This window comes from Giraffa tippelskirchi, chromosome 4 (assembly GCF_054371585.1).
Source record: "Giraffa tippelskirchi isolate mGirTip1 chromosome 4, T2T-mGirTip1v1.2.pri, whole genome shotgun sequence".
Lineage (NCBI taxonomy): Eukaryota > Metazoa > Chordata > Mammalia > Artiodactyla > Giraffidae > Giraffa > Giraffa tippelskirchi.
The window spans coordinates 113,603,015-113,617,413 of NC_137278.1; the positions used below are offsets into that span (position 1 = coordinate 113,603,015).

Below are 14,399 nucleotides of genomic sequence, written 5' to 3' on the forward strand. Positions count from 1 at the left end.
TTGTTGCTTAGTCACTAAGTCAGGTCCAACTCTTTGAGACCCCATGGACTCTAGCTTGCCAGGCTCCTCTGTCCATGGAATTTCCCAGGCAAGAATCCTGGAGTGGGTTGCCATTTCCTTCTCCAGGGGATTTTCCCAAACCAGAGATTAAACCTGAGTCTCCTGCACTGGCAGGCTGACTTTTTACCACTGAACCACCAGGGAAATCCATACAAACATTTGCATAATGCTTATTTATCATTTCATTCTTTTCTATTTCCTCCTGTCAGAGACTCACAGAATTTTCTGTACTTAGTAGTTACTCAATAAGTACATTTTGAAAGGACAGACATCCTTATTTAATACACATGATCAATATAGTGCTGTTTATTCAGCACGACGCAGGTTGTTCCAACTACCTAATTAAGGAAATACCCAAGGAACAATGTGAAAACACCAAATAGAAGGAACTCTATACAATGCAAGCTGACAAATATATATTGATCACAAGGTTTATATCACTGTACTGAGTGAAATAAGCACAAATAAGCAAGACATAGCCCACTTTCTCAGGGAACTAACAACCTAGACTTAGACAGGTATATAATAAATGCTAATACTAGTTTAACAGTCAAAACAAATGCTGAAGCAATGAGATTAAGCAATTTAAACTAAGAAGCAATGACTGTTGGCAAGAAACCATAAATGATTTCATTAAAAAGGTGATGTCTGAACTTGACTTTAAATGGGGAAGTATGATTTCAATGGGTGAATTGGGATTGTGGACACATTCCAAGAGAGACATTAATGTAAGTAAGATTTAGAGTCAGGGAAAATGTTGGCTGCTTTCAAAAACAAACAATACTATAATTACCAAGATGCTAGAATGACTTTGAGAAATAGGGGTAATAAGAGTTAAAGGTGATTTTTAGGCTAGGACCACTGAAGAGGTGCTCAATAGTATATTACAGGTCTAATAGTAGACATCATTATATTATTAACATTCATAAATATGTAAATTTTTGAAAAAGTAAGAGAGTTCCAGAAAAACATCTATTTCTGCTTTATTGAATTTGCCAAAGGCTTTGACTGTGTGGATCACCACAAACTGTGGAAAATTCTGAAAGAGGTGGGAATACCAGACCACCTGACCTGCCTCTTGAGAAACCGGTATGTCGGTCAGGAAGCAACAGTTAGAACTGGACATGAAACAACAGACTGGTTCCAAATAGGGAAAGGAGTACGTCAAGGCTGCATATTGTCATCCTGCTTATTTAACTTATATGCAGTGTACATCCTGAGAAACGCTGGGCTGGATGAAGCACAAGCTGGAATCAAGTTTGCTGGGAGAAATAACAATAACCTCACATATGCAGATGACACCACCCTTATGGAAGAAAGTGAAGAAGAACTAAAGAGCCTCTTGATGAAAGTGAAAGAGGACAGTGAAAAAGCTGGCTTAAAGCTCAACATTCAGAAAACTAAGATCATGGCATCTGGTCCCATCACTTCAAGGGAAATAGATGGGGAAACAGTGGAAACAGTGACAAACTTTATTTTCTTGGGCTCCAAAATCACTGCAGATGGTGACTGCAGCCATGAAATTAAAAGACGCTTACTCCTTGGAAGAAAAGCTATGACCAACCTAATAGCATATTTAAAAGCAGAGACATTACTTTGCCTACAAAGGTCCATCTAGTCAAAGCTATGGTTTTTCCAATAGTCATGTATGGATGTGAGTTTGGACTATAAAGAAATCTGAGCACTGAACAATTGATGCTTTTGAACTGTGGTGTTGGAGAAGACTCTTGAGAGTCCCTTGGACTGTAAGGAGATCCAACTAGTCTATCATATGGGAAATCAGTCCTGAATATTCATTGGAAGTATGACCTAGATCAAATCCCTTATGAGTATACAGTAGAAGTGACAAACAGATTTAAGGGACTAGATCTGATAGACAGAGTGCCTGATGAACTATGGACAGAGGTTTGTGACACTGTACAGGAGACAGGGATCAAGACCATCTCCATGGAAAAGAAATGTAAAAAATGCAAAAAAGCAAAATGGCTGTCTGAGGATGCCTTACAGATAGCTGGGAAGAGAAGAGAAGTGAAAAGCAAAGGAGAAAGGGAAAGATATTCCCATCTGAATGCAGAGTTCCAAAGAATAGCAAGGAGAGATAAGAAAGCCTTTCTCAGCGATCAATGCAAAGAAATAGAGGAAAACAACAGATTGGGAAAGACTAGAGATCTCTTCAAGAAAATTAGAGATACCAAGGGAACATTTCATGCAAAGATGGGATCGATAAAGGACAGAAATTGTATGGACCTAAGAGAAGCAGAAGATATTAAGAAGAGGTGGCAAGAATACACAGAAGAACTGTACAAAAAAGATCTTCATGACCTAGATAATCACGATGGTGTGATCACTCACCTAGAGCCAGACATCCTGGAATGTGAAGTCAAGTGGGCGTTAGAAAGCATCACTACGAACAAAGCTAGTGGAGGTGATGGAATTCCAGTTGAGCTATTTCAAATCCTGAAAGATGATGCTGTGAAAGTGCTGCAATCAATATGCCAGCAAATTTGGAAAACTCACCAGTGGCCACAGGACTGGAAAAGGTCAGTTTTCATCCCAATACCAAAGAAAGGCAATGTCAAAGAATGCTCAAACTACCTCACAATTGCACTCATCTCACATGCTAGTAAAGTAATGCTCAAAATTCTCCAAGCCAGGCTTCAGCAATACATGAACCATGAACTTCCAGATGTTCAAGCTGGTTTTAGAAAAGGCAGAGGAAGCAGAGATCAAATTGCCAATATCCGCTCGATCATCGAAAAAGCAAGAGAGTTCCAGAAAAACATCTATTTCTGCTTTATTGACTATGCCAAAGCCTTTGACTGTGTGGATCACAATAAACTGTGGAAAATTCTGAAAGAGATGGGAATACCAGACCATCTGACCTGTCTCTTGAGAAATCTGTATGCAGGTCAGGAAGCAACAGTTAGAACTGGACATGGAACAACAGACTGGTTCCAAATAGGAAAAGGAGTACGTCAAGGATGTATATTGTCACTCTGCTTATTTAACTTATATGCAGAGTACATCATGAGAAACGCTGGTCTGGAAGAAACACAAGCTGGAATCAAGATTGCTGGGAGAAATATCAATAACCTCAGATATGCGGATGACACCACCCTTATGGCAGAAAGTGAAGAAGAACTAAAGAGCCTCTTGATGACAGTGAAAGAGGAGAGTGAAAAAGTTGGCTTAAAGCTCAACGTTCAGAAAACTAAAATCATGGCATCTGGTCCCATCACTTCATGGGAAATAGATGGGGAAACAGTGGAAACATTGTCAGACTTTATTTTTTTGGGCTCCAAAATCACTGCTGGTGGTGATTGCAGCCAGGAAATTAAAAGACACTTACTCCTTTGAAGGAAGGTTACGGCCAACCTAGATAGCATATTTAAAAGCAGAGACATTACTTTGCCAACAAAGGTCCATCTAGTCAAGGCTATGGTTTTTCCAGTGGTCACGTATGGATGTGAGAGTTGGACGGTGAAGAAAGCTGAGCGCTGAAGAATTGATGCTTTTGAACTGTTGTGTTGGAGAAGACTCTTGAGAGTCCCTTGGACTGCAAGGAGATCCAATCAAACCGTCCTAAAGGAGATCAGTCCTGGGTGTTCATTGGAAGGACTGATGTTGAAGCTGAAACTGCAATACTTTGGCTACCTCATGCGAATTGTTGACTCATTGAAAAAGACCCTAATGCTGGGAAGGATTGGGGGCAGGAGGAGAAGGGGACGACAGAGGATGAGATGGTTGGATGGCATCACTGACTCGATGGACACGGGTTTGTGTAAACTCCGAGGGTTGGTGATGGACAGGGAGGCCTGGCGTGCTGCAATTCATGGGGTCGCAAAGAGTCGGACCCGACTGAATGACTGAACTGAACTGACTGATGGATGTTGAAGCTGAAACTCCAATACTTTGGCCACCTGATGTGAAAAATGGACTCATTTGAAAAGACCCTGATTCTGGGAAAGATTGAAGGCAGAAGGAGAAGGGGATGACAGAGGATGAGATAGTTGGATGGCATCACCGACACAATGGACATGAGTTTGAGTAAACTCCAGGAGTTGGTGATGGATAGGGAGACCTGGTGTCCTGCAGTCCATGGGGTCGCAAAGAGTTGGAGATGACTGAGCGACTGAACTGAATTGAATGTGTAAATTATATCATTATGTTAGTAGTATACTAATATGGCATAGATTAAATTATATATCAGAAAATATTATGATAATAATCATTATGAATGGAGCTTTGCTTAGTGGGTTTAACCTTGAAGAATTATACAGCAGAAACCCTACTGTAATATCCCAGTTGAGAATAAGGAAGATCTGAACTATGGTGGTTTTGATGTGTAATGGATAAATGAGAACAAATGAATGCAGGATAGGCTGTGGATAAGGTTAAATGTATCGATCAAAACCCCCTGAATGCGTAGAGCTAAGATAAATTCAAAGACAATCACACTTTCAAGTAGGAGAGAATAGTGGTACATTAAGAGAAATAATCTCTCTGGGTTCACTTGTAAAATAATAGTAGTAAGCCTGGCATGTTGCAGTCTATGGAGTCGCAAAGAGTCAGACACGACTAAGTGACTGAACTGAACTGAACTTCCAGTATTATTCTGCTGATATATGTGTATTTAGCCTAAAGCCCAGAGATTTAAAGCACTCAATAAATATTAGCTATTGCTATTATTAATTTACCAATAGAATAATCTAATATGGAAAATGGCATCTGACTCTAAAATATGGTTATAATTTCATTTATGTATAAATATAATGAAAAGTTTTTAAAAAATATCAAAGACTATAGAAATATATAGTACATGTTTGCAAACACCAAAGACAACTAATGGTAACAATTTGGCTAGTTTGTTTTTCTAGTCCTATAATAATGCATTATTTTCTTAATTAATTAATTTTTTAAAATTGCATTGCTATTACTTGCAGTTGTGCAAAATTGGGAGCATTTTGTGCAACTTTTTCCCTTTTCCATAATAGAATGCTTTGGAGCTTTCAGAACAGAACATACAGTTATCTCATACTCTTTTTAATAAGACTGCTTATTTCATTTCACTAATGTGCCACAGAGAATCTAAGGGGGCACTACGGAAACCTAGGGAGGCCAATCAGCACACATGGTAACTTTTAGTTAACTAGAAAAATTGGTGCCTATAAATGTTTACAGTCCTTTTAGTGCATATCTTCTTTATTAAATCCTAAACTGGTTTAATCCTTGATTAACGCTTGCTGGACACCTTTGGCAGAGAACAAGCTATACAAACATTAGCAGAGCCCTTGAAGATGCCAAACCAATTTCTAAAATCTTTAGTGGAGCTCAGAAAAGAGCATTAACGCTGAGTTATAGATTTGGTTTCTTTTTCACAGGGGTCATGGTTGAAGTCTTGGATGAAGGAGATATGGATGAAGTCTCTGAAGAATAGATTACATAAAGAAAAGTGTTAAAGGGTGCTAACTCCAAAATCATCTCTGAAAATGGGAAATGCATTTCTGAAGTTTAAATTGTTAAACCTAGAACAAACAAAAGCCTATAGCAGCTCATTTAATTAGTCTAGCTAGTTTTAAAAAACAAGGGAGTTTGTACCAGACAAGATTTTTAGCATGGTTGTAAATGTATACTGTTTGTATGTGAAATGCAAATGTAAGTATTATTTTGTTAAGAATCTCTTGGTAAAACCTATAATTAGGGACACTGACCTCCCACTTGCTTAAGTATTTAAAAGTAGGAAGATTTTGCTAAACTGTTTAGTAATAATAATACCTGCATTTACATTCCTGGAACAGACTTCTGAAAAAAAGTAGCCTTATAAATAATTATCAGAGAGAAGGAGAGAGAGAGAGACAGAGAGAGATGGGGCTATTTTAGTGGCTTGTATACATTTAATCTGAGATCCATCTATCTATCTATCACTTATCTATATCTTATCCAACGACTCAAGTTCATTGGTAGACAAACAACCAAGGAAATAAAATATTCTAACGGAAAAACAACTCCGTAAATCTCATGGATGATTATCAAATACTTTCTTAACGTCATGAATGAGAGCAAAAGAGTGGATTCAATGATGCCACTAAACATGGGCACGATGCTTCATCTGTAACGATTTCCTAATTTAACAGATATCTGACATGTTTTCCAGTTTTGGAGCTGTGTTTTACTTCTTAAAAGGACTGGCATTCTGACTGCAGTCTTTCTAAATCCCCATCTCAGTAGCTCTCATATCACTAGCTCTTGATAATTTTCCTTTCATCTCTTAGTGACAGATCTGAATCACCAGAAATCAGAAAACATGACTCTGGCAACGAGTTTGAACAGGCCTTGTTCAGTGGCATATACAGGATGTAATTTATTTTTTGTGACAGTTTTAATAAAAGTGACGTGAAACACGAGGGATATAATGTTATCGATATTGCACCTCGAAAGAGGAGAAAGTTTGGTATGTTACCTCCTGATTAGCAGCAGCTAGTTCTTCTTCCAGTGCAGAGACTCTTTCTAAAGAAACCCTCAGTCGCTCCCTTACCTAGAAGAAAAACCAAAATATGTGCAGTAATGTACATCCCATACATATTGAACTGTGCTGAATCCATTAATATTACCAGAGACAGTCACATTTGGCAAACTATTAATAGCCTTAAGTGCTCAGGGATACTATGACTACATTGTCACTTCACAGTATGACTACATCAAGGGACTTTTCCTGTAAGCAAGTCCTTCTAGTGTTTCGATTAAGATCAACTCCTCTTGTACTGAATTCTGATACATAGTAAGTGGAGGCAAAGTTCAAAAGTTTATTATGAATTCATCTGAAAAACAGTCACTGATTAAGCATAAGATACAGGCAAAAAACTTTTACTGCTTTAAAAAATAAGCTTTTTCCTTTGATGTTTAGTACAAAATAATTTGTCTAAAAGCAAAGGATTCTTAGAACCTGAAAATTCTTGCCCACTGCTCACAAAATTAATTTTGTATTAGTTAGAGGTCTACATTGTTATTGAGGGATTGGAAAGTATGTAATTACTTTGGAATTCCTAACTACTTTTCAGATACCGAAGGTTAAACCATTATATTTTACAGAACCAAATGATGCACATCAGTTTGAAAGTAATGATTTCCAAATGTTTCGTATACAAATGAAACTCAGAGAAGAGTTTCTTTGATCTTTGCTTTCTTAGAACTTCTAAAATTGTTTTAGTTATCATATGTTCAGATTTATAGATATACTTCATATTAAATGCGTCAAAGAAGAAAAGCTCAGAGAAAGAACTTTGGCTAAACTAAAATAAATGACTGCTGCTAAGCCGCTTCAGTCGTGTCCGTGTCCGACTGCGCGACCCCATAGACGGCAGCCCACCAGGCTCTGCCGTCCCTGGGATTCTCCAGGCAAGAACACTGGAGTGGGTTGCTATTTCCTTCTCCAGTGCATGAAAGGGAAAATTAAAAGTGAAGTCGCTCAGTCGTGTCCGACTCTTAGCGACCCCATGGACTGTAGACTACCAGGCTCCTCTGTCTATGGGATTTTCCAGGCAAGAGTACTGGAGTGGGGTGCCATTGCCTTTTCTGAAAATAAATGACTGCAGCAGTTTAGTTTTCCTTAAAAAAAACAACAAAATTTATAGATTTAATTTAAAACAGAATCATGGTGAGTTTTAAATTATTCATGGTTAACATTGGTTTTCCATGGGAATATAACAGTAAGCATTTTAATATGTAATTATATAAATAAATTATATAACAAAATTCAATTTTATTAATGTATTAATGGTATAGTTTAATTAATAGTCTTTTTCTTTTTTAAAGTAAGATTTAACTGGAGATATAAGTTAAATATCTAGAAACCTATATATATAATAATTTTAAAATTGAAGTACATTTTCTAGTTAGCAGACATAAAAAAACAAGTGATAGCTTATGAATCTAGACTCTAATTAGAATTTTTTAAAAAAAATCTCAATTATTTTAATATAGCATAATGAAAACTGAAATTATTCAGGTGACTGGGTGTACTTAACTCATGAAATACATCTTAAATAAGAAAGAATTAATGCCTGAGTGGAGTTTTAATATTAATTTCATTAATATTTTCATTATATTTCATTATGTTTAAAATCCGAAAATTAATAATACATGCATAAATGTATATTTGATATCAAATATAATTACACAAGATCCTTCATGATATTTAAGTGTGCCAGATTGGCTGCCAGGTACCAATGCTGTTAGACAAATATCCAACTGTTCGTAAAAATGCATGAAACTTATGTTGATTAATAACTGAACAAGAGTGACTTAGCAGGAAATCTTTGATGATTTGACTTGGGAAATACTTTTTTTCTATGAGTGCTTGGAAAGATGCAAACAAAGCAAATACTCCAAAGGCATGAAAATGAGGAGGACTGCTGATCCGTTAAATGCAAATATCAACAGAAATCTTATTAGATGTTCTTGATATTTAACAGGGATGATTGTAAAGTTTTATGCACCATTTCCTAAAATACTAGGTATAAAATATGGGTATTCTGATAAAAATCTAAGAATCTTGGTTGATGAGAAGAGCAATATGAAATAGTCAAAATGTAAATTAATCTCAATGTATGCAACACTAATCAGATCACATTTAGACTGAAATAAAGAGGTTAGAGTACTATATTTAAAAGACATATTTTTCATTTCCTCTAGCCCACAAAATTGGTAAACATATTGGAGAACTATGTCAAAATCACTGCTGGTCTTAGCTAATTGGTGTATATTCTACCCTACAGCTCAATGAATATATAAATGAGGACATTAATTATGAAGATTGCCAGTCATTGAAATTGTCCACAGCTATGCTCAGTCCTCGTATTTTATTTAGCTCTTCTTGTGTTCTAAACCTTCTGTGGCAAAGTAGGTAGTTTCCTATCCTTGATATGATGAATTACATCTTCTTCTGATCTTTCATATATGTTTTATGTTAATAACCATAGCACTTAAAATAGAATATTGTAAGTACTTGTATATATGGGTCTCTCCTCACCTCTCCTGATCTCCACAAGAAGCTGTGAGCTATTCTTAGATAGGAAAATTGTTTTTGAAGGTGCTTAGGCACATGTCAACCCCTCAATAATTAAATGAAGTGCTAATTTAAATAAGCATGGGAATCAACAGTGATACTAATATCTTTACTTAGTTTGTAATTTTTGTCAAGTGCTGAAATTTATCATTAATAATAACATTCATTAACATTTACTGAGCATTTGTCATTTACTAAGTACTGGCTAGGAGCTTTACATGTCAGACAACTCTACTAGGTAGGGTAGGTATTATTATTCTCTTCATTCAAAAGAAGAGAAAACAGCTTGGAGAACTTAAGACACTTGTCTAGTTCAGTCTAACTCCAAAGTCCAAGCTTATAATACTTTTCCTTTAGGCTGTTTATTATTACTTAGTTAATGATCAGTTCAGTTGCCCTGAACTTACTAACACCCAGGGTACTTCTGGTGAGTTCCTAAACCATATTACAGTTCCTATGGTCACACTATGAAATAGATTATGCTAAGCTCACTGAACTTTAATATGCACTAAATTACTTTTAGATCCTAAGTTGTACAACAACCGTTTTCTTCTTAAATGTACTCATATTTGTATGAAGTGCTGTTTTGTTTATTGCCTTCTATTCATTTTTTTCATAAGAGCATCCCTCACTTAAGTGATCTGGAAGCACATCTGGGGAACAGCCAAAATCATTCACTCTCTAGACCCTCATTCAAGTCACTCAAAACTGTTAGATTTTCTCTGAATAGGCCATGCTCTTTTCAAAGCTCTTGGTTAGTTCACAAATTGAGAATATTGCTTAGAGTATCTTTACTTCTCTGCTTAAAAACCCTTGCACATTTTAATACCCAGAGCAAATGTTACCTCCTCTGTGAAGACATTCTTGATGTTCTTATTACTTCTTCAAGCAAAGTTAGTTGCGACTTTTCCTGTGACTCCATATCACATTGTATATATCTTTGCTTCACATAGCCTGTTATTGGCATGTGAACTCCAGCGCTGTGAACTCCTTAATTGTAAAAAGAGTGTGCCAAATATATGCCAAGGAGTCTAACACATAATAGCTATTCTATAAGTGTACAGTCTTACTAATTCTTATTAATGCAGTTTTATAATAAAAATATAATAACAAAGTAAACAATAAATATATTAAATTACTATTTGATATTAGTTGATATTATAGACAGGGATTTTTGTATAATATCTATTTCTGTTTTATTCAAAATTATTCATAAACTAGTTGCCTCTCATACTAAAATTAAAAATAAGATACAGTTACTTATTAATAATCTTGAAGACAGAATTGTAGTTATCCTTATACATGCACAAAATCCCCTGCTCTAAGAACATCTGAAAGACTGATGATAAAAATATATATGGATATAAATATTAAATAGGCAAAAGTATCTGTATGCTCAAAATCTATATATAACTGAGTAATAATCCCTAGTTTGGATTTTAATGCTTAGAACTTGTCAGATACTTTACAGTGAAGTGCCCCAATTTCCACTCTACAAAATCCTAAAGCCTTATTAATTTTAAAAATTTCATCTTTGAAATTTTACTAAATTGAAATCATGTCATAAGCCTTACTAATCTCCAACGAATATTATCATCATATTGGCTTATTAATGTCCAGAGACTTTATTTGAGTAACAGTTAGGAGAACTTACACTTACTTTAAAAAAGACCTAAAGCAGATTTTGCCACTAATACCTGATGCTCCTCCATGTGGAGACTCTTAAAAATGTGTGTTCAGTACTAAGCTATTAGAAATCCCCAAAATAAAACTGTATACTTCTAATATGAGTCTCTAAAGGTTAAAGTACATCCAGTTTACATCTCAAGATGTTTTACTGTCAGCTAGTAGTCTTCTATGTTGGCATCTATAGCAACAAACTTCAGAGAGGTAGGGAGGAGAGAGACTGTGGGGTGGGGAGAGAATGAGACAGAGAAAGGGAAAAAGAAAGAAAGGCTAAATGACTATATTAAATTTCAAAGGGCCATCTAGACTACGACTATAGTGTGCCATAATAGGAGTCTTAATAAGCCATAGATTCAGTGGCATTAAAAAAAGAATGTGGTTATGAATATTACTAATATACATGAAATAGTCCAGTTGCATTTTTTTGAGTGATTTTTTTCCTGTAACTCAAATAGGTTCCTCTGAACTGACTGACTTCAGCAGTCCACTGAGTCATGGATGAAGACAAGGAGCTTGATGATGATGACAAAAGCATAGTTAAGGGTGAAATCTTTTGGCAATACTATACCTTTTTCCCAGTAGTTTGATTTTTAATTTCAGCTTTATTGAAGTTATAATTGACATAAAAATTGTAATAGTCCTTTCACAGTACTATACCTTTTCATCCAAGGCCTTGTGGTGCTCAAATAAGGATTTCAGCGCCTTGAGAACCTCAACTTCGCTGGACACTCCCGAGGGTGACTGGGCTTGTCGCTTCACCACCGTCATTCTTAGTGATCTTTCATGTCGTGACACAAGGCACTCCAAATGCTCCAGTAATAGCTGTTGGGTTTAACAGAAAATGTAATTGCTTTATGAATACAGGTCACTAATGCACAGAGATGATTTCTATTTTAGCAGACTGCAGATTTATATACTATCTAATGGTAACATCAGATTATACTACAGGTAGCATCAATGAAACACAAACCTGAGTTCATACACCAGGGATCAAAAATATACTAAAAGTAAATTGCATTTGTATGACATAACAATTTATTAAATTTAAAATATGATGTGAATTATATGCATTCTTTTATAAGATTTGATAATTTCAGTTTAAATTGAGGGGAACTAGAACACACCATATGAGAAAGTGAAAGTCACTCAGTCGTGTCCGACTCTTTGCAACCTCATGGACTATACAGTCCATGGAATTCTCCAGGCCAGAATACTGGAGTAGGTAGCCTTTCCCTTCTCCAGAAGATCTTCCCAACCCACGGACTGAACCCAGATCTCCCACTTTGCAGGCAGATTCTTTACCAGTTGAGCCACGAGGGAAGATCCAATAAATAAGGTAACTATTGAAAAATGTTAAACAATGATGACTTTGTTAGAAAATAGAATTCAAAGTCAAAATTATTTTCACATATATCTGATCACTTAAATTTTTTAAGTTGAGGAAATGAACATAAATTTCATGTTGCTTTAAACTTGATTATAATGACAATCACATGTTGCTATAGTAATTAATGTGGTAAAACTAATGATTTTATTCACAATTAAATTCTTGGATTACATAATAGAAAAATGTATGCAGCCAACTGGAATATAGTAATTGAGACCAGCAGTAGTCATTTTGGGAAAAGAGATTAAAGGAAATAATTATTAAACTGTCTACTCTGGAATGTACATTCACCCAGAGTAGTCTCTGGTGCCATGACAGACATTAGGGGAAAGTCCAGTGAACAATGTTTCATTCTGTCACAGACTTTATGCTCTGACTTTTCCCAAATAAATTTTGCTTTTAAGTGTTTTGTGAATTGGAGTTTCACCTTTAATTTATAAGGCAGTTCTGCAACTAAAAGCAAAGATATATGAAAAAAAGAGAAAAAACTGTTATCATTTATTACAATTTTGCTAGTGGTGTTGGAGAAGACTTGCGAGTCCCTTGGACTGCAAGGAGATCCAATCAGTCCATCCTGAAGGAAATCGGTCCTGAATATTCATTGGAAGGACTGATGCTGAACCTGAAACTCCAATACTTTGGCCACGTGATGCGAAGAGTTGACTCATTTGAAAAGATCCTGATGTTGGGAAAGATTGAAGGTGGGAGAAGGGGATGACAGAGGATGAGATGTAGATGGCATCACCGACTCAATGGACATGAGTGTGAATAACTCCGGGAGTTGGTGATGGACAGGGAGGCCTGGCGTGCTGTGGTTCATGGGGTCGCAAAGAGTCAGACACGATTGAGCAACTGAACTGAACTGAACAACATATGACTAGTGAGGAGAAAAGATTTTCAGAAGGCTAGTGAAAGCATAGGCTAACAAATGGTGTCTAGGCAAAGCAAGCAGGATTACTGAAACAATAAAGGAAAAAGCAGATATAAGATACTGAGTTGGAAAGATGTAAAGAAAAACTATTATCTTTCAAGAGTTTTCCTAAAGCTCATACTAAAGTGAAAAATTTAGTTTTTCCACAATACTACTATGAATTTCAGTGTCACATATTAGTGACATGTTTCTCAGTTCTTAATAAGTTAATTTTTCTGTATTCACTATCATTAATTATGGTTCAGTGTGTCAGAAAACTTTGCCTATTATTAACACAGAAAAACACAAATATCTGAGATCCTAAATGTATATAGATCAGTCAGTAGGAGTCATATTTAAGCATCAAAATAATATTTAAAGTTCTTCAGTATGAAGATGATACAATCAATATTTTCAAAGAGCTTTTATATATCAACTTCTGATTATGATCATGGTATTCTACTCCCCTGAATTCTATAGATTTTATAGACACATGTATAGATGTGTGCACTAGTTAAATCTAAGCTGTTTCACATAAATTATAGAGCTCTGGCTATTTTTCCAACTTTATCTGATATTAGTTTTCACTTCTCAACATTTGTCTATATCTAATTCACCATTTATTTTACACATTTACCTTGTTTAAGTCTGTCTCTCAAAAAACAATGTAAGGTCCATGAGGAAAGGAAATATTTTTATTTATTAATATTTTCCCTACTTTGTCCATTGCCATATCTCTTAGTGCCTAGAAGACTGGCACATAACAGATGTGCATAAATTTTTGTTGAATGAATAAATGAACCCTGATTAAAACAGTAGTTTATAAGAGCTATGTCTATAAGTAACAACTCCTCAGACAAATGGGAATCTGGGATATCTGACCCAGATAGATTTGACAAATCAATAATTAGATTAACATCAAAAGAAGGAACATTATCCTCTATGATTCATGGATAGTTAAATGACCACCTAAGTTATCCTGAAATGAGGTGCCTCTAAAAGTAAGGCTTTGATGGACTGAGTCATAGGGACAATAGACCATTTTGAAGGGCAGGAAGAATATAAGGACAATGAGGTGAGCTGGCTGCTTTGAACTGCACTGAAGAGTTAAAAGAAATAAAACGACTAGCATAAGGTTTTAAGATTTAGGTCAATGCTCAGAGAAACCAGAAGTTGCTGTGGCTGCTCAGAAGAGCCTCTTACTGAGGTCCCAAGACAAAACAGAAAAAAGAAAAAGAGCCTGATCTAGGAGAGGTCACTGAATTACAATGTATGATGAATTCAGAGCCTTA

The 14,399-nt window shown here is 35.7% G+C and overlaps 1 protein-coding gene across 1 annotated transcript in view; it reads right to left on the minus strand.

Moving 5' to 3' along the window:
• PPFIA2 (PPFI scaffold protein A2) overlaps nucleotides 1–14,399 on the minus strand; it is a 509,952-nt gene that overhangs the window by 175,548 nt on the left and 320,005 nt on the right. Inside the window, exons 7-8 of the mRNA XM_081594854.1 lie at nucleotides 11,468–11,632; nucleotides 6,521–6,595 (exon numbers count right to left, since the gene is read on the minus strand). Of these exons, the coding sequence (XP_081450980.1) occupies nucleotides 6,521–6,595; nucleotides 11,468–11,632 (240 nt within the window). The remainder of the gene's footprint in view (nucleotides 1–6,520; nucleotides 6,596–11,467; nucleotides 11,633–14,399) is intronic.